The 23055-nt window shown below is 34.8% G+C and overlaps 3 protein-coding genes across 3 annotated transcripts; 1 reads left to right on the forward strand and 2 right to left on the reverse strand.

The window, feature by feature from the left end:
- The first annotated feature begins 3818 nt into the window (after positions 1–3818).
- Positions 3819–11466, forward strand: LOC107411701 (uncharacterized). Its single transcript, XM_016019339.4, has 20 exons — positions 3819–3969; positions 4124–4236; positions 4371–4446; positions 4561–4703; positions 5114–5200; positions 5797–5880; positions 6251–6458; positions 6665–6750; positions 6823–7054; positions 7260–7383; positions 7559–7695; positions 7987–8095; positions 8592–8634; positions 8842–9013; positions 9439–9509; positions 9600–9693; positions 10006–10218; positions 10317–10526; positions 10705–11067; positions 11159–11466. Exons 1-20 carry the CDS (start codon positions 3952–3954, stop codon positions 11282–11284), a joined length of 2709 nt encoding a protein of 902 aa, XP_015874825.3. The 5' UTR covers positions 3819–3951; the 3' UTR covers positions 11285–11466.
- Positions 11467–11646: 180 nt separating this feature from the next.
- LOC107411702 (calcium uniporter protein 6, mitochondrial) lies at positions 11647–15545 on the reverse strand. The gene is made up of 2 exons (XM_016019340.4): positions 14359–15545; positions 11647–12438 (listed from the first exon to the last, which is right to left on the reverse strand). Exons 1-2 carry the CDS (start codon positions 14908–14910, stop codon positions 11953–11955), a joined length of 1038 nt encoding a protein of 345 aa, XP_015874826.3. The 5' UTR covers positions 14911–15545; the 3' UTR covers positions 11647–11952.
- A 1761-nt stretch (positions 15546–17306) lies between these two features.
- LOC107411676 (uncharacterized) lies at positions 17307–22241 on the reverse strand. The gene is made up of 9 exons (XM_016019306.4): positions 21896–22241; positions 21628–21765; positions 20720–20808; positions 20479–20614; positions 19484–19558; positions 19138–19259; positions 18986–19061; positions 18078–18137; positions 17307–17671 (listed from the first exon to the last, which is right to left on the reverse strand). The coding sequence occupies exons 2-9, from the start codon at positions 21739–21741 to the stop codon at positions 17522–17524; spliced, it is 822 nt and encodes a 273-aa protein (XP_015874792.3). The 5' UTR covers positions 21742–21765; positions 21896–22241; the 3' UTR covers positions 17307–17521.
- Between the last annotated feature and the right edge of the window lie 814 nt (positions 22242–23055).

The raw sequence follows: 23055 nt of genomic DNA on the forward strand, positions 1-23055 counted from the left end.
TGGCTGTGAGAGCATAGTAGTTGGACAATTATTTCGCAACAAACGTGACCTACAGAATAAACTGAGTATCTATTGCATGCGAGAAAATAAGGAGTTCAAGGTGACACGATCAACTACACAACGGTATGAGGTTGTATGCTTGGAAAATACTTGTAAATGGCGACTACGTGCAACCACATTTAAAAATGGAGAAATATTTGTTGTGAGAATTTTTGATAATGTACACAGTTGCTCGTTAGATATCGTGCATCGAGAACACAAGCAAGCCAGTAGCCGGGTTATCGGGCAATGTATCAAATCTAAATATGAAGGTATTGCACGTGTTTACAAACCCAAAGAAATTCAACATGATTTTTTGCAGAAATATGGGGTGAATATAAGCTACAACAAAGCATGGAGAGGTAAAGAGTATGCACTTAACAGTGTTAGGGGATCTCCAGAGGAGAATTTTGCTAAGTTACCTGCCTACTGTTTTAAGTTAGTGTCGAAGAACCCTGGGACTGTTACACGTATCAAAACAGACGATAATAACAATTTTGTATATTTCTTTATGGCGATTGGAGCAAGCATTAGGGGATTTAAATCCCACATAAGACCCGTATTGGCTGTTGATACAACTACATTGAAAGGGAAATACAAAGGGTACATGTATATTGCATCGGGCATGGATGGCAATAAGCAAATATATCCTTTGGCTTTCGGCATTGGAGATGGAGAGAACGAGCAAGCATATACATGGTTTTTCCAAAACCTGAAGGATGCCATCGGAGATTTTCCAGATTTGGTGTTTGTGAGTGATAGACACCCCGCTATTGAAAGGGCATTACGCAAAGTTTTTCCCAATGCATACCATGCGTTGTGCACGTACCATATAAGCAGAAATATTAAAGCAAATGGACATGCGAAAGATGAATCAATAATACAATGTTTCATGCTCGCAGCTAGTGCATATTTGGTTGAAGATTTTGAGTTTTATATGGGGCAAATTGAGGCAAAAAACAGTAGAGCTGCCCAGTACATTCGATCATGTGACCCTACAAGGTGGGCACGTTCTCTTTGTCCATGTAGAAGGTATACTATCATGACCACCAATATTGCAGAAAGCTTGAATGGCATTCTGCTAGATGCTAGAGAGATGCCAATAGTAGCATTAATAGAGCACATACGGGATTTACTGCAAAGGTGGTTTTATGAGCGACGTACTGCAGGTGCAAAATTGACAAAGCCTGTGACTGACCATATGGAAGAGCAACTCAAACTATGAAATTTGGAGTCCATCGGACTACGTGTGAAAGCCATTAATATGCATGAATTTCTTGTGGAAGGTGGGAGTTTGAGGGGTACAGTTAATCTCCAATCAAAAACATGCTCATGCAAAGTCTTCGATCTTGATCAATATCCTTGTGATCATTGTATTGCCGCTTGCAGAGACCGAAAAATTGCTCCTTATGGCATGTGTTCTCATTACTACACCGCGGATGCATATCGTGCAGCTTATGCTGAGTCCATTTATCCTTTGTTAGATGAAAAACAGTGGTATGTCCCGGATGACGTGGCAAGTCGCATTGTTCTTCCACCAAGATGGACACGTAGGCGAGCCGGTAGACCAAGGATGCAACGCATACCATCCGAAGGTGAAGATGTTATTGGACGTAGATGTAGCCGATGCGGTGGTGTTGGACATTATAGGCAGAGATGTACGAATCCATTGTCTTATGCTTCGAATTAGAAAGTTTTAATTTAGTGTTATGGTTTAATATGTTTTGATAATTATTTCATATCTTTTTTTTTTTTTTGAATTTAATCCTAAATGAAAAGATGCTTTCTGGAATTGATTTTCAATCTTTAGTTTACATATCATTTTATGAAATGTCCAAATGATTTTGAAAATAAAAACAAACATATATCAATTTATTTTTATTTAAAATGGTTATTGATTTTAAATGTCACTACATTTTTTGTTAATTCCATCTTCATCTTATATAATATTTGTCTCCACTCCCAATTTTTTTTACCCTACTATTAACTTATATAATCTATTAGAAATTGATTTTCCAAGTGGAGGAAATTAGTTTCTAATAGGAGTAAAAATTATTCAACGATTTCCGCTTGGAGGAAATGTTTTCCAACAGGAGGAAAACTATTTCCGCTTGGAGGAAAATTTTTCCACCTGGCGGAAATTTATCAAGAGGCTTCAATTTTTCTTCATATGGGATTTCCGACTGGAGGAACGTTTTTCCTCCATTTTTCCTCCAGTAGGAAAATTTTTCGGCCTATAGGAAATATTTCCGACAAGCGGAAAATTTTTTAAAATTTGCAATTGAGCTCTTAAGGCGTTTGTGCATAACGAAATTCTAATAAATAAACATGGCACATTTCCTATAAGGTCAATTACTTATCATTACATCAATACCACATTGTTATCTTTGTTAAATGAACATTATAAGCCACCATTATATTTACAATTAAAAGTCAAATATAATAAATAATATGCATCTATAAACATGAAAAAAGGAAAGAAAAAAGCATCACCACGCAGCTCATATGCTAAGTTCTTTGTTGTAAACCTCATATGCATACTTCTTCCTAAAGAACTCCATGTTATCTTGTGTGAATGTCAATGGTAATCTAGCATGTAAGAATTCGATGGTCTTGAGTGTAAATATGCCACAGTCCTCTAACTCTGATTTTGTGCATCTCTTGCCGACGGAAACCATTACATTTTTACCATTTCGATATTCCCAATCACCACTACCATTTTGTACCAATGTTCCATTGTATAAAATCGCAATTACAATGTCATCATCTTCCATTTGACTACAAAATTAAATGAATAACATTAAACTAAATCAATAAATATATAAAATTTTGAATAATATTAAACAAACATATTAACTGTATTAAAAAAGTTGATTCTGTTTTTTTTTTCGGGCCAAATATAGCTTTTTCCTACTGGCGGAAAATTGGCGGAAAAGTGGCGGAAAACTGATGGAAAACTGGCGGAAAAATGGCGGAAAACTGGCGAAAAACTGGTGGAAAATTGGCGGAAATTTGCGAAAACTGATAAACTGGAGGAAATTGGCGGAAATTCATCTTTTTCGCCAAATTTCCTCCGTTTTTACTGTTTTTCGCGATTTTTCAGTTTTACACAAAATTTCTCCCATTTTCAAACCATATGCCACCTAAAGTATCTTTAAAATCACATAGAACATCTCATAAATCAATTTCTTGCATACCCATATCAAATAAAAAGCTTAAAAAACCCTAAACTAATAAAACTTACAAGAAAAAATAGAAAGAGAAAAAACAAAAAAAATATATATTTCCTTACTTTCATCTAATAAGAAAAAAGATAAAATTTTTACCTAATTTTAGTTTGAGATCTAAAAAAATACAAAAAAATGAGAGTGAAAGGCGATGAGATGCAAAGAGTTTAGAGAAACCCCACGAACAGTTTTGTATAAACCCCACCCCCACGAACGAACGGCTGTGTAGAAGAAAGGAAAGGTTTTGTAGATAAGGGTACTTTAGTCCAAACGGGTAAAATATTGGTTAGTTTTTAAAAAAATAAAAAAATTTACTATTTTTCTAAAATGCAATTGTAAACTGTCTAGTTATCGAAAAAACCCAATGGGGAAACCCGCCCCAAAACGAGGGGGTCTAAGACAGGGATGATGAAAAGTTGTTATGTGGGGGTCAAAGCCCAACGTGGATTGAGAAATGGGTGGCAATGGGCCTGGATGGCGTAGGGAAAGCAAAAGTTCCAAACGAAAGGCGGGAAAAAGGAAGCGTTAACTGATTACGTTCGAAAAATCAAAATGAAAATTGGAGGAATATAAATAGCTTCCCTAATACTCTTCTAGCACACACACACACACTCTCTCTCTCTCTCTCTATATATATATATATATATATCGCTTATGCTTCTGAGCAGAAGCAGAGGCACAGAAAATGGAGTCCCTTCTCAAAGTGAGTAGTACAACCGCATATTCAATTTCATTTTACATTGATTTTGTATTATGATCAACCACTCTGCAACCCTCTCATTCTTCAAAAAAAAAGAATTTTGGGCTTTGTTTTCATGCGCTCTCTGGTTCTGATACTGGTGGTGCTTTGGTTGCAGCAATATTTCGGCTACTCTGCGTTCCGGCCGTACCAGAAGGAAGTGATTGAGAAAATCATCAACAAAAGAGACTGCTTGGTGGTCATGGCCACCGGAAGCGGCAAGTCCTTGTGGTAAAACCCACTTCATTTTGTTTTTGTTTTGTTTTGTTTTGTTTTTTTTTTTTTTTTCCGGTTTTCACCATGTCCCATCCATGTGGGTATTTCTGCTTTAAGCTTTTGCCTCTCTTATTGAATTGTGAAAACAGCTATCAAATACCTCCTTTGGCTGTGGGGACGACTGGCATAGTTGTGAGCCCCCTTATTTCGTTGATGCAAGATCAGGTAAAATTGGCACACCATAAAAACGACCAGTCGTTTGCCGTTGCTCTTAGTTTTTTAGGATCATTGTATGGTGGGGCTTGTTTTGGTACTTACCTTAGTATTTCACATAAAAAGGTTATGTCCTTGAAACAACGGGGCATCAAAGCTGAGTTTCTGGGAAGCACTCAGACTGATCAGTCTGTATATACCAAAGCCCAGAGTGGTGAATTCCATATCTTGTTCATGACCCCCGAAAAGGCATGCATGGTCTCTAAGAGGTACCCTCTTCCTGCCAAATTACCCATGTGACATTGTATCCTTGTTGGTTGTGGAACTTGCTTCAAATCTTTGCCTCCCAACATTTCAGGAACATTTAGTGGAAAATCCTTCTTTGGAATAAACATATGTAGCGTTTTAAAGATTTCCTGGTGTATCCTTCCAGCTCTCAAATTATGTTTTTGGTTACAAAAGCAAGAATAGTGATGGTTAAAATGATTTGTTTGATGGTAGCTAAGGCTTGTTTGGTGCTCTTTTATTTACTATTTATCATTTTGCGTGGTTTAAACCTTTGTAACACAACTATTTTCTACTAGTTATTGAGAGATGGAAGTGGATATCACAATGGAATAATTTACTCTATTTGACTTTCGTAACACATGTAGCTATCTAAATTTTGTTTCATTTTCAGCTTCTGGTCAAATTTGCTAAAGGTGGGGATTTGTCTGTTCGCTGTTGATGAAGCTCATTGCATATCAGAGTGGGGCCATAGTTTCAGGTTATTGATGTTTTTATTCTGTTTGTTCTTCAAGTCTCTGTCTCTGGAAAATTTTGGCCAATGGCCTGCAAAACCTGTTCCTGCTTTCCTAACGTTATGAGACTAGATAAAGATAAAAAGGGAGGGTTCACACGGTTATTCTTGTGTGCTAAACTCTTAACGGCCAGCCGTGTTTACAGTTTTATGTTGGTTTTACTTTTACAGCTTAAATTTCCTTGTCTTTGTGGAGTGGCTGGGAAACTATTAGTTTGGATCCTAATTAATTTAGTCTATATCTTCATGTGACTCTCTTTCTCGTGTCATTATTATTTTAATTTTATGTATTCAATTACTGTCAACAGCAAATTCTTCATCCAGTAGCATTATTATTTTTTCATCATTTATCAGTTATTTCTCTTTGCTTGATTTATCTTGTGTATTGACTTCATACCATTTAGCTGTTTTGCTTGCCTGATAGGTTTATTGAGATGAAAACATAATGTAGTTATTATAATTATTTTTATATTGCTTGATGATTGATATCTACTTTTTTCTAGTAGTCCCTTTGTCTTGTTGCTTTCATCATTTAATGAGGTGTCATCCTTTCTGATTATCAGGGTGGAATACAAGCAATTAGACAAGTTACGTGATGTTCTCCCAGATGTTCCATTTGTTGGATTAACCGCAACTGCTACTGAAAGGTATCTCTCTCTCTCTCTCTACCCCCCCTCGCCCCCCCTCCCCCTCTCTCCCTCTCTCTCTCTGCCTTCTGTTTTTAGAATTGTATGTGATTTACCAAAGCAACTATAGGAGTAAGATTCTTCATGTCAAGTACTTCTATTTTTTAGATTCCAGGGATGATGCCATACAAATATTTATCGCCTGTATACTTGTCCTTTTTATATATATATATATATATATATATTTTATTTTTTTACAATCTGTGGTCATATTTGATAACAGTTTCATCATGCTGCCCCATCAACTTTGTTATAAAGATTCGTCTGCTTCAAATTTTTTATTGGTGACTATTAATTTTCTGATGTTTGTTTCTGCACTATTCATTTTCAGGGTTCGAAATGATATTATCAGTTCCCTAAAGATGAAAGATCCTTATGTTGCCATAGGCTCATTTGACCGCCAAAATCTCTTCTATGGTGTCAAGTCATTCAATCGTGGTCAATCATCTGTGGATGAGCTGGTTCAAGAAATTTCAAAATTTGTAGCTAGTACCAGTTCGACTATCGTTTACTGCACTACACGTAACGATGTTGAGCAGGTATATCTTTTTTATTTTTTCTTGTCCTTATAATTCATTTGTTTGCTTAAGACATGTCGTTGTTTGCTAGAAAAATCAATGTTAAACTTTACTCCTCATCCAATTGCATTTCTAGTAGGATTTCTATAGCCTTATTTCGGTCACAAATATATAGGCCAAAACAGTGAACTTTTTATAATTCCTTTCCTAATATTATTTTTTCTTAGATATACAAGTCACTTCGAGAGGCAGGTATTAAGGCTGCAATCTATCATGGTCAAATGGGCAACAAAGCTCGTGAGGAGTCCCACAGGTGCTTCCTCTATTTCATGTGCATTTGGAGATAAGAATATACCTAACTCATTCTTCTGCATATTTTTTCTAGATTATTTATAACAGATGAACTACATGTTATGGTTGCTACTATTGCTTTTGGCATGGGTATTGACAAGCCAAATGTAAGGCAAGTGATACACTATGGTTGTCCCAAAAGTCTGGAGTCCTACTATCAGGAAAGTGGGCGTTGTGGTAGAGATGGGATGGCATCTGTCTGCTGGCTTTATTACACAAGAAGTGACTTTGCTAAAGCCGATTTCTATATTGGGGAATTACAGACAGTACGTATATTTGTTTATCTCTCAGAATGCATGTTTTCCTTTGCACTCCCTATGTTTATGGCAGATAAATTATACAACATAGTTATTTAAACTAAATTGTGGCTCTTGGCAGTTGGCAGTTGAAGTAGCTTTTTTCATGCTTTTCCTGACAAGCTTACTTTGTGAATTTGTACTCTGCCTCATGAGTTGTCTTCTTTTTTACCAGGAAAATCAGCGAAAAGCTGTTGTGGAGTCATTGATGGCTGCGCAACACTATTGCTTACTGACAACTTGCAGAAGAAAGTTCTTGCTTAACCACTTTGGAGAGAATCTTTCAGCTGCTAAATGTGGTATGGATTTTGTTTAGTAGTTTGTCTGTTCTCATTTTCAAGTTCAGTATTCAACATCATCATCCAAGTGATTAATTTAAAGCTATACAATACTTATATTCAACGATGTTGAACCTTTCCAGTCTCATCTGATTTTCGTCCACTGTTGCATAGTTGATTGTTACTGTGTTTGCAGAAAATTGTGATAACTGCATTATCTCAAGGAGGGAGCGTGACATGTCTAGAGAAGCATTTCTTTTAATGGCGTGCATTCAATCATGTAAGGGTAGATGGGGCCTAAATATGCCTGTAGACATTCTTCGTGGTTCTCGAGTAAGTTTTTCATACATTTTGAATACAATTTCACTTTTTATTGTTAACAGAGGTGTGCAGGAAGTTAATTCCAAGTGTGTGCCAGTAGTTCAGCTTCCATTGATCAAGTAGTTCAAATGGTTGATTCCCCCCCCCCCCCCCCTGTTTGATTATAACAATTTTGCTATCTCTTCAGCTAATGAAAAGAATTGTATGTGATTGACTTTGTTTGGTAGAAAAGTATTTGATTGTTGACTTTCAACTTTGATGAGGCTCTTACTGGCTGCTTTATCTTGCTGGTGTGGCTCACAGTCAAAAAAAGTTCTTGATGCTCACTCTGACAAGCTTCCACTTTATGGACTTGGGAAAGGTTACTCATCAAATTGGTGGAAAGCACTCGCTTACACACTGATTTCCTCTGGTATGTGATGGAAAATATTTTCATTCTATAGCTGAGTGTAATAAATGTACATTTTGTTTCTTACTGATAGTGGTATCTATTGGTGTTGATCTTGTTGTTCCTTGTATAATTTTCTTTCTACTGAGTAGAGCATGCTTTAGTAGAAATTTTCCAGTGCATGTCTTCTAGAGTAGTAGATAAATTAAATTATAGGGTGTTAATTATAGGCATGCCTGCTTGTTATTTTTGTTGGTTATCTAGCACTACACATTGTTGACCTTCTTTCACTGTGTAGGGAAAAAATAATTGGGTCGTGCCTGCCTTTTTCTGTTTTGAAATATAACCTGACTTGCATTTCTGAATCCATGTTTATCTGTTACTAATTTTCTTATTCTTGAACATGTTTCATTTATTCTCTACAGTTTTATTGCCATGAGTGGATTATATTCAAATCATGTTTAGTTTTCTCTTTTGAGTAATTGAGCAGTTAATAACTTGAAGTTACAACTTATTACAGGTTATCTGATGGAGACTGTGGTTGATATATATAAGACTGTAAGGTAAACTATTTTTACTTGGTTTATTAGTACAAAATGAAATATTTTAAACTGGAGGTTTTCCTTCTCTATTTCCTTCTAATATCTGCATATCAAAATATGATATGTGCTTAATAAGTAAATTATTGCTCTTGTAATTTAAATTTGGTTGTCTTATATTTAAATAAATTATGTGCTGACTTATATAAAACCTATTCCTTCATGCATCAGTGTCAGTCCAAAAGGGGTACAATATCTTAGTTCAGCCACACCTGATTATCAACCACCCCTAGTTCTGCCAGTGACAAATGAAATGGTCGCTGAAGAGGGAAATATAAGCCAATCAAGTGAAGCTGGAGAACTTAAAAAATTGTCTACTTTGGAAAGTGAGGGATTTTCAGAGGTTGGTAAATTTTGAGTGTTAATATGTCCATGTGCCTCAATTTCATCTTTGTTTTCATCTTCATATGCTCTTGATGCCCTGTAAGTTGAGCCATAAAGAAGAAAGAGAACACTCATTTGATGTGCCCTGACCTGCTTATGAAGCTAGGGAATTCTCATTTTCTAGTTACAAATGATTCGTGGGCCCCTAGACTTAGAAAACTTAAAATTGAAATAAATATTTGTAAACAAATTTTGATCCTTTCTGCTTTAAACTTGTTCTCTGCCATTTATGTCTCACCTTAGATACTTTAACATATGCTTGTGGAAGATAATCATATGGCTGTTGTTCTCCTGCCCGGAAAGCAATTTGCGATTTTCACCTCTATTATTCTATTGGGCAAATCTTAATTATATGTTTGTGTTTGTTTATTATCTTCCACTTAGGCTGAGGAACAACTGTACCACATGCTTCTAGAAGAGAGAATGAAGCTTGCAAGAGGCGTAGGAACTGCTCCGTGAGGATTTTTCTTTTTTCTTTAGCATAGGCAATTGTTTTCAATTAGCATAGACATTAATTTATATGTTAAAAATTTTCCTCTTTGCAGATATGCTATATGTGGTGATCAGACAATAAAAAAAATTGCACTGACTAGACCATCGACCAAAGCAAGGTTAGCAAACATCGATGGTGTCAACCAGGTATCCACTAATAATGGGGCCAATGACAAAGATTCCCCATTTATTTATTTATAATTATCTGTTATTTCTCTGCATGTAACATTCAGACTATGACTTCATCAGGATCACCATTTGTACTTAATTTGATGTTAACAATCAAGGTTTCACTGTAATTAATGCTAATCTATAGTGAGATAAGTTTAAGACTATCACCATTGACACATCTTGCACAAACAGTTTTAAGAATTTTTGAAAATTTAATATGGTACCTGCTTTTGATTTTACTTTTTCTCAAATATTTGAAGCTAAATATGAACTCTGCTAATGATGCAGTACCTTCTAATGACACATGGAAATCATGTTCTTCAAACTATTGAGCATCTATCGCGACAGTTAAACCTTTCCTTGGATGGAGAGGCAAGTATACAAACTGCTACTACTAGAAAAGTCTATCCAGTGCCCAGCCAACATAGAAAGTTAACACCAGCAAAGTTTGAGGCTTGGCAAATGTGGCATGAAGATGGTCTCTCAGTTCAGAAAATTGCTGTATGCTTTTTAAGTTTTATTTTATTTTTTTGGTATTTTTTTACTCTTATTTTCTTGTGGTACATGCTTTAATCTTTGTGTAAATTTATTAATCGTAGAACAACCCTGCTAGACCATCTCCTATAAAGGAACAGACTGTCGCTGAATATCTTCTAGAGGCTGCCCAAGAAGGATTTGCAATGGATTGGACCAGATTCTGTGCTGAGGTTGGATTGACACTTGAAATGTTCTCAGATATTAAGGGTGCTATTTTGAAGGTTGGCTCTACAGAAAAATTGAAGCCTATCAAAAACGAATTATCAGAAGACGTGAGCTTGAAACCTTCAACCTTTGCCATATTGGAATTATTCTCTAAATAGCTACTGCAGTTTACTTAAATATACATGTGTACTGGAACCTACTATATTGGCTTGTTAAACATGCATGCTGGCCTACTTAATACGAGTCACTTTTTGAGTTCCTGAATAATGCGTTTTTTGATGCCAGATAAATTACACACACATCAAGACATGCTTAGCCATGCAAAACTGCGGGATAACTCCAGAAGTCGTTCTTTCAGGGAGCAAGGCATCAGGATTGCCAAAGAGTTCCCTTAATGCATGCTGCAAGGGAACGCCTTGTGAAGTTAAGACCACAATTCAGAATTTGGTTCCTTGCTTGGAGGAAAATGAAGAAACAGCTTCTCTTCCCTTTAATGAGTTCCAGGAAGCAGAGCTGCCCCTAATCCATGATACAGACCTGCTTCCGAAGAAACGCCAAAAGGTCAGTGAACCAGAGGAAAGATGTACCATGGAATTGAATGCAACAGAGGATTCCATATTAGACTGGCTTAAGAATTATGATGAAGGGGTAAGTGCTATTTTGACTCAAGTCTCTTCTATAGCTATTAGCTAACTTGATTTTGTCTGATTATGTTGTTTGGTATGTGGATGCATTTCAGGTCACTCTATCAGATATTGTCAAGCACTTCAGTGGATCTGAAGAACAATTTGTAAGTGATTTAGTCAATCAGCTTGAAGGTGAATTCTTCATTTATAAGAAGAATAATGTATATAAGCTCATGTAACTTAAAAAGTGCGTCAGATTACGTGATGGTTTACAGTATGTCATAGATGAGTAAATTTGTATGAAGAATATACAAAACGAAGAGATATTTTATTACATACTTACGTATTCCGTTTGCCTTATCGAGTAGATCAGAATCACTGTATTTTATTCAATCTTATTTTTACGCTTTAATACTGACTACTTTTTCTTTTTCATTTTTTCCATATTTATCAACCTTATATACATGACATCCAACCAATAATTTCAGCAGTTTTGCCGTTTTTGACTCGAAATTTTTCTTTTTTATTTTTATTATTTATTTTGAAATCAACTAAAAAATATTTTGACTGTAGCCCAAACATAGAAACAAGGTAATAATCGTATGAAGAAGCAAAATTAAATTGTAGCAACTGAGTTAGATTTTATGTATGCCAGCATTCCGCCATAGAAACATAAGAATGCAGCTCTTGTAGTTGAGAATGTCTTTTTCCCACTTCTCTCTTGTAAACCGAGAAGCAGCAAGAATACTAACTGTCAAAAGAACAAGCAAAGTTTGCTGAACAATCCAAAAGTTAAAAAGTAAAATTCTTGCCCCCTACCTACTTAAAAACAGGAGGGACCTAATTGTTACCAACATGTATTACTTTTTTTTCTTTTTCTTCACAAATAGTAAAAACCCCAAACATGTTAATCCTTGCTTAAACAATCATCTAGCTCCAGCTCCACGCCTACCCTATTCTTGATTGAAGCATTGGCGTCGAGAGGTGTTCTACACGTTCTCTGTATTTCCTTGAATCTTTGAACATCAAAATTGTGCTTCTTCAAAAGCTTCCTCTGCCTAGAGAGGAAAAGCCTCTTCATCAAGTCTTGGTAAGTGGGATCTCTTGAAGTTAATAGAAAGTAGGCATAGCCTATGACTAAACCGCTTGTTGTGGTGAAAAAGGCAATGGGTTCCATCACATCCCATGAGAACTCCCAGAATGTCAAGCGGAAGAAGAGACCAACCTGCAACATCGCGAGCCCCAGTCCAGACCAGAGAACACGTCTAACTTGCTTATGTGCTTGCACATCTATATCTTCCTTCAACTTCTGCAGCACCTTTAGCTCGTGCCTTATGGGGTCATCATCGGAAACCAAAGCAAGAGGTACTGCATTTCTAACCATATCCACCACCTGAATGTTACAAGGATAAGATGCCCCTTGGTAAACCAAATCAATAGTTATAAGGACTTTAAACAAGGACTCCTTAACAAAGTTCAACACTCTGTCCAACTTTTCGGTTTTATTAGACTCGAGAATAGTTGATTTCAAAATGCTCAAAATACAAGTATAAGTCAACTAGGTACAAAATTGAAACATATATGTAGCTTTGGACATAGAATTATTGATGTTGAAGGAAAAAAAAATGATACACACAAACCGAAAATGAAGAAAACCTCTATTAGGCAGTCATATTTTGACACAAATGCATGTTCTTGTAGATGCAAAATTGTGAGTGCGAGTATGTGCAAGTATAACATGACCGCATACAATGCATGGCAGGAAACCAACCCAAGTAAGCTGTTATCTCAAAATAAATCATCTGGCTCTATACATCCTTCTTCAAAACTACTTAAAAGCTCAGATAAATTCCTCTTAGTCTTTCAAACCTATCCAACGCTAGACCCCTACATCTAGAATCAAATACTTCCTCACTTGTTTTTCCTATGTTATTTTATGTTTACCTTTATCTATCTCCACTCTATCAAATGAAAAAACGCCTTTAGTCTCTCTTTCCTGCTGGTGCATCTTTTGGATTCCATGCAAATGCAGCTGGCTTAAATGCATCATAAACTAAATTTAGGCAAAGGGCATTTTCTTAATTGATCGGAAATCACTTCAGGATTTGTTACAAGAGGTAAAAAACAATCAGAGAGATATTGGCTTAAATGAGAAGGTACAAAAACACAGATAAAGTCACTTGTGTCATCTGTCAATACACAATACTGCCATTACCTGCATTGAAATAGTGTTTTAAATTAGAAAGGAAATATTACGAAGGCCAGTGCGTGTTGGATTCATATACACCATCATCTGCCTGATGTCCAGTATTTAACAGATTGATATCCAGTCTTGGTAGCATAAAATGTTGTTCTATCTTTTTGTTTAAGGTGATCTGAGTTGACAAGAAGCAAAATGTATTTAAAGTATGCAATTGAGGTTAAGTATGTAAGTAGAAGTTCGCTAGCACCAGCAGTTGTTGCACTTTTAGTTGATGGATTATATTCTCTTTGGCCGAAATGTGTCAACAAGAAAAGTGAGCCACACTGGGAATGTGATGAGACTGAATCCAGGAGTTAACTTGAATTGATGCAGAGAACAAAGACCATGAGCTATATTATGATCCATCTCGTTAAAGGGTGGATCAGAAAATGTTGCCAAAAGAACCAATTGAAAGTCGAATGATGGGGAAAAATAAAAACAAAAAAACCCACCCAAAAGAAATAGGAAACGAATATCACAATAACAAACTAGTAGAACGAAACAAAGATTGTACATCAAAGTTGGAAAAAAATTAAATTAAATTTAAGTAAATACATAAATAATTTCCATAGTATATGAAATTGCATACCAATTTAAGGTAGAGTTTGACAATGAAGTTTCATTAAACTAGTCCTCAATACTCCACCTGGGAAGAATGCATACCCTAGAAAACTTTTCCAGCAGATATTATTCTAAATGCTTTCTTTATCCAAATCAATTACTTTCTTTGTAGACCCCCCTAACCAAAGACAAAGCATGGATTCCTCAACTGTACATTTCAAGTCCCACCATCATAAAATAAAATAAAATAAAAATGAGAACAAAAAGAAAGAAAATAAGCAAGCCAGTGTAAGAGAAAAATTGGAATTTTGGACAGCACACACGGGTATGAGACTTGCTATAAAAGCAAGTGTCCTGTTGCCCCCATTTGCCTCTCACTTACGGAAAGCAAGGAAAAGAGATGCAAATGGTTCGTAGACGGTGTCTAAAATATGTGTAAAACCAAGAAAAAAGCCATTGAGAATTCAAAAACAACAACAACAAGAAGAAAAGGGTAGAGAAGATTTTTACCTTATCAGGGTGAAGATAGACCTTGTCACGGAAGAGAAGGACGACACCGGCTTCATCAAGGACACGAGCAAAAGCGGCAGCCTCTGCCGGCGATCTAGCAAGACCGACGCTCTCGCAGGCTTGAAGAAGCTCACAGTAGTTGATAGCTTCTTTCCCTTCAGCACCAAGCTTGCTCTTGAGCGCATCCACGTTAACAAGCCTCATTAGCCTCTTTGCCTCCGCAAAAGATATTGCTTCTCCCTCACCAACAACTTTGCCATTGCCATTATCATCTTCATCATTACATTTGGATTTGGTGGTATCAGCGGATGAGGACGTATCGGAGGAGAAAGTCCTTGTGGATCCAACGAACCACAATGCAGGAAAACAGAGTCCAAGTCTTCCTGCCAATCCACGTCTTTCAATACCCATTGGTATGCAATCCAATAATCGGCAAGAACAGGTAGCAGAAGAAGAAGAAGGAAAAGGGATTTGATTCCTGGTATGGAAGCCATGGCCAACCGCCGATTGCTTCAATAGCTGAACACCAAAACACCACCATCTCCTCCACATTTCCCTTTTCTATTTTCCCTTTTTCTTCAATTGGGACAACCAAAAAATTTGATCTTTAATATGAATTTGAGCAAAAACACCCAAAAATCAGAGCTTGCTCTTCTTTGCGAAGAAAAAAAACCCAGTGGGTTTGAATTCTAAAACGGTTTCCATGATTTTATATATATATATATATATATATAGTTTCGTTTGCTTTTAAAACTTGAACTTTGTTGCTGTAAAGATCTAAACTTTCCTATTTTCCAAATCAGATTTCCAATTTCATAGATTCACAAAATAAGGACAAGTACCTGTAAAAAGGAAAGGAACAAACTGGAAGTGGAGAACAGAGAAGGAAAAAGGTTTGAATCACTTTATAAATAAATAAAATAAACAAAGACAAAAACAAGGCAAAAGCTTAATAATGGGTAAGCAGTAGAAGAAGTATTTATTTATTTAAGAAGGAAGAGAATGACGAAGAGAAGAGAGTGGAGTTGAAGGCGGGCGAGAAAATTTTTAAGGCCAAATAAAAACCGTCCAGAGAAAACCAATTTTTTTATTTGACCACCCCAATTCCAAGGATAACCATCCAAATACCGGACCGCCATCTCCGTTCCTTCCATGTATTTTCTCAAAGGGCAAAGTACATGTGTCATATTCATACATATTCTTTCTCTTCTCTTTCTTTTTTCAAAATATTATTTTTGAGAGTATTCACACACCCAAAAAAAAAAAAAAATTGTATATATTTATATACTGCTACGACTTCGAACATTATATTATGGTAGATAGCCATGCAGATATTAAAATATACATCCCTTCACAAGTATTAAAATGTACATAGTATTTATTGAGACTGTAATGAGTTCTGTAATTAGTTTTTTTTTTTTTTTTTTTGAAAAAAATAGATATTTTGCCACAAATTAATACATATTTATTGATTAAAAAAATCAAAATTTTAAATTTCTCTCAATAAACTCTAATTTAAACTTAATACTACAATGCTTAAAAGAGCAATGAATAAAATATTAAAAGTATTTTTTTTTTTTTTAAATTGACAATCAAACATTTCTTATTTTGTTTTACAAAATTTTCCTTACATAAATCCTAATAGAAGAAATTCTACAGCGCTGTATTTACATATATAAGCCATATGGTACTTCGTCGCAGTAACATTTACGTATGTAAATATATATTATTTTTAAAGGCTGTCGGGAGTGAAGGAGCTGGTACTACTTGACCGACCTACCGACCCAGCAGACAGGTGTCGGACATGGATCGAAGAACGATATGTGGATACAAGAATCAAACACGGGTTTTCAGAAAACATTGACTTGTTTATACTGGGAATGCATTTACCAACTTTTGGGCAAGAAGATGATAAGGATGTTTCTGAATGTGATGCCTACTAACGCGTATTATATGTCAAACATGGTGTGTCCCCACGTTGTGTTTATCATAGGCTTTTTCGAACTGAGAAGAGTTGGGTCAAAATAACTCCACTACCTCCTCCTCAACTAACAATCTCCAACTAACACTCTCTAAAACACAAACTTCTTTTCTTCCATTCATAATTATTTCGAAGTTTAAGGAGTATAAAAATGTTATTCGCCATCGTGTCTTGTCTATTATGATTGTTTAACCTTTAAACAATGTGTTCCATTCACCCCAAAAAAAAAAAAACAGACAATGTGCTCTTCATCATCATTTAAAATGTTTGTTACATAAAACTATCAATCAAAAAAAAAATTATCACACGTGTCTCCCCTCCCTCTCTCTCTCTCAGAGAGACTTGGAAGTATAAAAATGTTATTTGTTTGTGTTGTCTGTGATTGTTTATGTTCATAATTAACAAACAATGTATTCTTCATCACAATTTAAAATGAAGTTATATTCACAATGATAGTTACATAAAACCATCAATCTCACATGTGTCCCCATTTAATATATATCTATATATATAAAAACATATATATCTATATATATATATGTATATGTATATGCACAGACAGTCAGTTGACAGGCTAAAGACATATCAAATTAACCTTTTAAACAAACCCCAAATGAATCCTACCATTGCAGTTATAAATTATAGTACAATAAGTGTACCATATATATTACTTGTGTACCATGCACCCCATAAAATACAACTTTGTTCAAAAACTACCCAATTTCTCATCTCCTTATCATTGTGCTTCTACCCTAACCAACCACTCTGCTATTATCATTTTTATTTATTAAATGCCGACCTACCCTGCTTTCAATTCCCATTCAAGGCACCCCAAAAGATTTTCAATATGATTCTAGTTGATGTCATTGTAATTCCAAGTTCCCGTGCTCTCGAAAGAAAAATATAAGGGATGAATGATGTTGAGTTATCATGAGATACCGTGAAAGGATAAGGGCTTCTGTAGAGAAGTCTGAATATATCTTCTTAACCATTCACTTGTATTCCTTTTTTTTTTTTTTTTTTTCTTTTTTTTTTTTCAATATTAAAATCACAAACAATGTCAAGGTCTCCTCCCAACAAAAACAAAAGAATTTGTGGAGAAAAAAAGCGTGTAACTAAATGTACATTGGGTGATTGCATCCCATTCACATATCCATCAATATCATCTTTTGAATGGTAGCATCACTGACTGTGGATGTGACTATGTTTTGCCTTAGAAAGGGTTTTGATCAAACCTTTCGCGATCTTCCAAAACCAGAACAGATTCATGGTTCCTAACACTGGAGGCACCACCAGCAAACTGTAGAAGCCCAAAGGAAATATTGTCTTCACCTGAGAGTCGAGGAATATTTGGTAAATAAACATTATACAGAATCATGCATCAAAACAAGAAGGATGAGGGAATACAAGCTCGCTATATGTATGTATCCACACACAGAGAGAACTGTAAAGCCAGTTCATAATTTTGTTTATTTCAGTTTGTTACAGGACAAGAACCGCAAAATAGGAAAGGCTTAATATCGACATGGAATTTGCATGAAGAGACATAAAAAATGTTTTCACTCATAATTTGTTCAAATCTGCAATAATTACAAGATAGAACTACAGGTTCACCATAAATGACTCAAATTATGAGCCAGCATGGAGGACAAAATGGATTTAGTTCAGAAAGGTTTTGCTTAATCGACAACAATTCAAACATGGTTAAAATCAGAAGTACTTCCAAAATAGAACTCACCTGATCAAAATGTATGAGCATATGGATGAAAAAGAAAATGAACAAAAGAACCCTTGCAACCTGAAGGTATTGAAAATCCAATGTCACAACCGTTGAATAAATCAACAAAATTAAGTAAATAAATAAATTTTGCATTACACTTAGTAAAATCTACTAGAAACACAAAATAGTATGAGGTCAAAAGCTGACTTAGAAATCTCCCTATACTTTGAGTCACTTGTTTTAAAAAGATTTAATGTTCCATTACTTTTATTGTATCTAAGTGGAACACACACATGACAATAGAAATTCTGTATAGAGTGTATTTCTAAGGGATGTCTGTGTGGTTTTCACCATCTTCTTCAAACCCTAGGTCTTTGCTTAGACTGCTGAGTCCTAGCAACAAAGAGCATCTATATGCATATACATGCCCATATGTATGGATGTTAGACAGATTCTAAAGGTAAAAAGAAAAACCATCCATCCTTGATTAAGTTATCAGATTGTATTTTGAGACACATAAATGGGAGAACTTCATCATTCCATATCAATAAGCCTGATGGAAAACCAACCCCAACCCAAGTCATGCAAAAGAGATCCACCGCATATAGAAAACCTTTCAACCAAAATTAACCATCAACAATCTCCATTTCTTGGTCTCCATAATATTCTTACAAAAAATTGATGCCTCAGTCGATCTCCATTTTACTGTCCATGAATCAAAATTCTTTTGGATTATTTTCATTATAAATAACTTGGCATGTTATGTGCTTTTACGTGAATCTTATTCAGTGACAACACTATCACAGTTGATGGGCAATCTAATTCAATCACTCTTCACCCAATATCACGCAACACAGCAAATACAAAATATTGAAACATGACCAGATGTCTGGAATGAACTAAGAGTTGAGTTTGTTAGACAATACCAGCCACCCAATGAACAATGCAATACCATTGCAGACATAAAGAGTTGAGCCCTTCAGACCAGCAGTATCCAAGTACCTAAACATATTCACAAAGTAAGCCAATCTTGACCATGATGAACACAGATGCTTGAATGTCTAGATGCCAACCTTACCATCTAAGATTTACAAAAGGAGTGGTGCTCTCAGTGAAGAGAACCATAAGTATGTAAATCTGCGCTTTACCACTTGCAAGGGACAGAATGATTGAAAACATGGACAGTGCATGGTGTATTACCTAACAAAAAAAATAAAATAAAAAATTGGGTAAGAATATCGGAGTCCTGATCACTTGATCAGGTAATCACAATATAAATTCAGTGGATACACTAAATTATAAATTCTTTGAAAATATGAAAAAAAAAAAAAAAAAAAAAAGTCCCATTGAAAGATTATTAATTTGCAATTAATATAACTTACTAACACCAAGAAAGCATCTTTGCTTCCATATTATGCACTTACATACTCAAAACCACCTAGAGCTGGAAAATTCCAAAAAATCATCCCCAAGTCTGACAGAAAATAGCCAATAGAGACCTGCAGTAAGCATATAAAAGGAAAATAAATTAAGCAACCTAGAGAACAGTAATAGAAAGACAACAGGAAATAAAATATTGCAAAGTTTTCTTCATTATCTAATGTCCAACAAAAATGTTAAGTAAATTGCAATAGATATGGACGTAGTCCCAGAAAATATAAGTAAACTCTAAATAATACAAATAAAAAGATGACCATCATGTTGCCTTATATTGCATGATGGTTGCTATGCAACAGTTAAATATAAACGTGGATTATGCCAAGCAGATAATAAATGAAGGATGCTAACTTTTGACATAATCTGCAAATTTGACTTAAACCAAACATTAAGATTACTTGTTCAACTTCAGGCTAATAGATTTAGATTGAATTTGGGCCAATCAACCCAACAATAAACAAACTGAACATGTTCATGTCCAGATGCCCAACCCGCAATTGGAACCATGTCAAGATGAACCCATATAATGATCTGACCTATTTTTACTTACTTCAAGGTGTAGAGGTAGAATTTATTCAAATAAACGTGTACCAAGAAAGGAATGTGCGAGTGTTGCTACGTTAGTCAGAACAAGCATAAGTTTAATTTAATTAAAGCAAACAAATCAAAGCAAATCAGGGCTTAAAATTGCAAGCAGGAAACGTCTTACAAAGCCAGAGGCAAAAGAAAGAAACCTGGCAATTCTATCAAAGAAAGTAACATGTCTCGGACACTACATGTAATCACTTAGAAGCATTACTCTAATAGAGCTTTAACTTTTTCAGATGATGTAATATGTCTTTGATACTAGTATACTACATATAATCAAAAGCATAGCTCAACTGTTGCAGCATAGAGATATGAGAAAATAATCTGTAGTTCAGGTTCTCAGGAACAAAATTTAAGTTAATTAGGCTGAAAAGTACAAGGAATATCCACTTACCCCCAATACCGTATCAGATAAAGTAGATTTTCTATCAACAATTAGCTCATGCTGAAAATCCTCCTTAAACAAATCTGATTGCAGGAGGTAGAGAGATGCAAATGCTACAAAAATAGCATGAACTGTTGAGAATCCCCTGTTCAGAGGAAGCCAACAACAATTATGCCCAGGAAGAACTTGAATTTCAACAGAAGAAAAATAATAGGTACAAATGTATATGGTAGAAGGAAAAGATTTTCACCGATTGTTCCATTCAACTTTTTCTGCTGTACTTAATTTGCCATATCTCTCAAAGCAAGAAGCGCTAACTTGGCCGGTTAACTTATATACCTTCACAGAGAAAAGATTCATCAATTGGAACCGACTAACAATAAAGAAATGATCTTCTTATTAATTGTGCCTACATTGTGATGGAAATTGAAGCAACAAAAATAGACCAGTTATTTCATAATTAGATCCTATACTAAAACAATCACACTAACAAGTTTATTGCATCCATTTGTTCTTTTATTCAACCATTCTGTATGCAGTATGGTCCTATATTCCAGAAATATCTTGGTAGGTCATCATTATACATACAAGAAATATATTCCTATTCAATCAAAATGAGTATTTTAGAAAGTAAATAACATTAAAAAACAGGATGCTGCTAAGGTTAAGCTTGAAAATACTTGCTGAGTCCTGACAAAGGAAAGGAGGTGTCACACATCCTAAGGGGGAGTGATGAAGTGGCACAACGAAAGATTCTTATTCACTAACTTTAATATAGAGAACTGGATATTAAAATCTTGAATAGTCTTGAGGAATGAAAACCCACTTGCATGAAATAAGTAATAGAATAATAACTGTATCCAAGATAGAGGAATGGAGGTGTAACACATTGAGAGAAAGAGTGATGAAACAGCGCAATAAAAGAGTCTTGTCAGCTAGCTATTAGACAGAGAACAGGAAGTTGAAAGCTTGAGCAGTCTTAAAAAAGACAACCCACTTGCACGCACAAAGTAAGGGATACTGTAGAATTGGCAAAAATCAGGCCACAAATTCCTATTCTGGGTTTTAACAGAAATACATTGAATAAAATCTGACCAAACCGTAATCAGCAAGCAGTATTATGATGCAGAAGTGAATTTACGAAAGAACCCAACTTACAATACGGCAGAGAACGATGCCACACAAGATGGAAGCAAAGCAGTGGAATTCCTTGTTGGAACTGACATAGTCACTGATGGATATAGCACTATTGGGAAAAAGAAATCCCTCCATACTGCTTCTTGGGATTCAACCAAACTGCAAAGAAAACACAAAATTGCCTCAAATTCAACCCAAAAAAAAAAAATACAGACGAAATGAAAAAGATTCCAATTTCCATGGAAGCAAAAATGTAGCTGCAAAAGAAATGCAAGATAAAAAGACAGACCCAGTAACCGAAAGCTGTAAAAGCAGCAGAAAAGGAATCGTTTTTCCTCTCCCTCCTCCTTGTTCTTCTTGTAGCCCAAGAAATCAAAGAGTTGGGAAGCAACTAGTCAAATGGAAGACCACAAACAAAAACGCCATCAACAAAGAAAAGCTCTTAAATACCAATACAGTACCCCAACAAGAAAAAAAATGAATGGTAAAAAATGATTGAAATGAAAAGGGTAATAATGGTGAAGGAGGAAAATGAAAAAGGCAGGGAAAGAGAGAAAGAAAGACGACGAATTTGAGGATTGGATTTGAAGACAGAGAGAAGGAATCTTTCTTGCTATATTCTTTTACCCATCCATTGTGTTGAAAATTTTTTTTTTTAAAAAAAAAATAAACAAATAAAAAAAATGAATAATATTATTTTATTAATTTAATTATTCTAAGATTCTGATTGTTCATTTATGGAATGGGTTCGTTTCTAAGTCCATTCGTGGACCAGAACAAATTAATTCTCTTCGTTATTAATTTTATTTTATATTTTAATATTTAAAAATAAATAATAGTAATAATAAATAAGATAATAATTAATCTAATAATAACAATAATGAATAAGATAATACATTGGCTGGTCCACTCCACGTCTTTATTTGGACCGGACAGGTGCCGCCGACGCGCTTTATTGTTACCGAGTATTTATTAAATTATGCATATTCTATACTGTATATTTTTAAAAAAAAATTTAATTATAATAAGATATTTTCATAAAATTATAAAAATATATAAACAAAAATATCTTATTGTAATAAAAAAAAATTTAAATGTGCAGTATAATATACTCTTAAGTTATTGATCTTCCTTATCACTCTATTATCCTTATATTATTTTTATTTTTATTTATTTTAAGACCTTATTATAGTCTTTTTCAAATTTCAAAAAATTAAATAAAAAAGACAACATTTCAGAATAACCTCATTTTCTCTTATTTATGAAAGAGTTGATGTTGGGAGTGCGCCCCTTTCTTCCCTTTAATTAAATGTTTTGCTTTTTTATTTTGTCAAATTGAAACCTTTGGTTTGTAAAACTAAAATAAAATGAAGGAAAAGAAAAAAAAAATATATATATATATGGGTAGAAAATTCCATAAAGCATGTTGTTTTATTTTTTTAACGGGAA

The sequence above is a fragment of the Ziziphus jujuba genome, chromosome 10 (assembly GCF_031755915.1).
Source record: "Ziziphus jujuba cultivar Dongzao chromosome 10, ASM3175591v1".
In the NCBI taxonomy this organism is placed as follows: Eukaryota; Viridiplantae; Streptophyta; class Magnoliopsida; order Rosales; family Rhamnaceae; genus Ziziphus; species Ziziphus jujuba.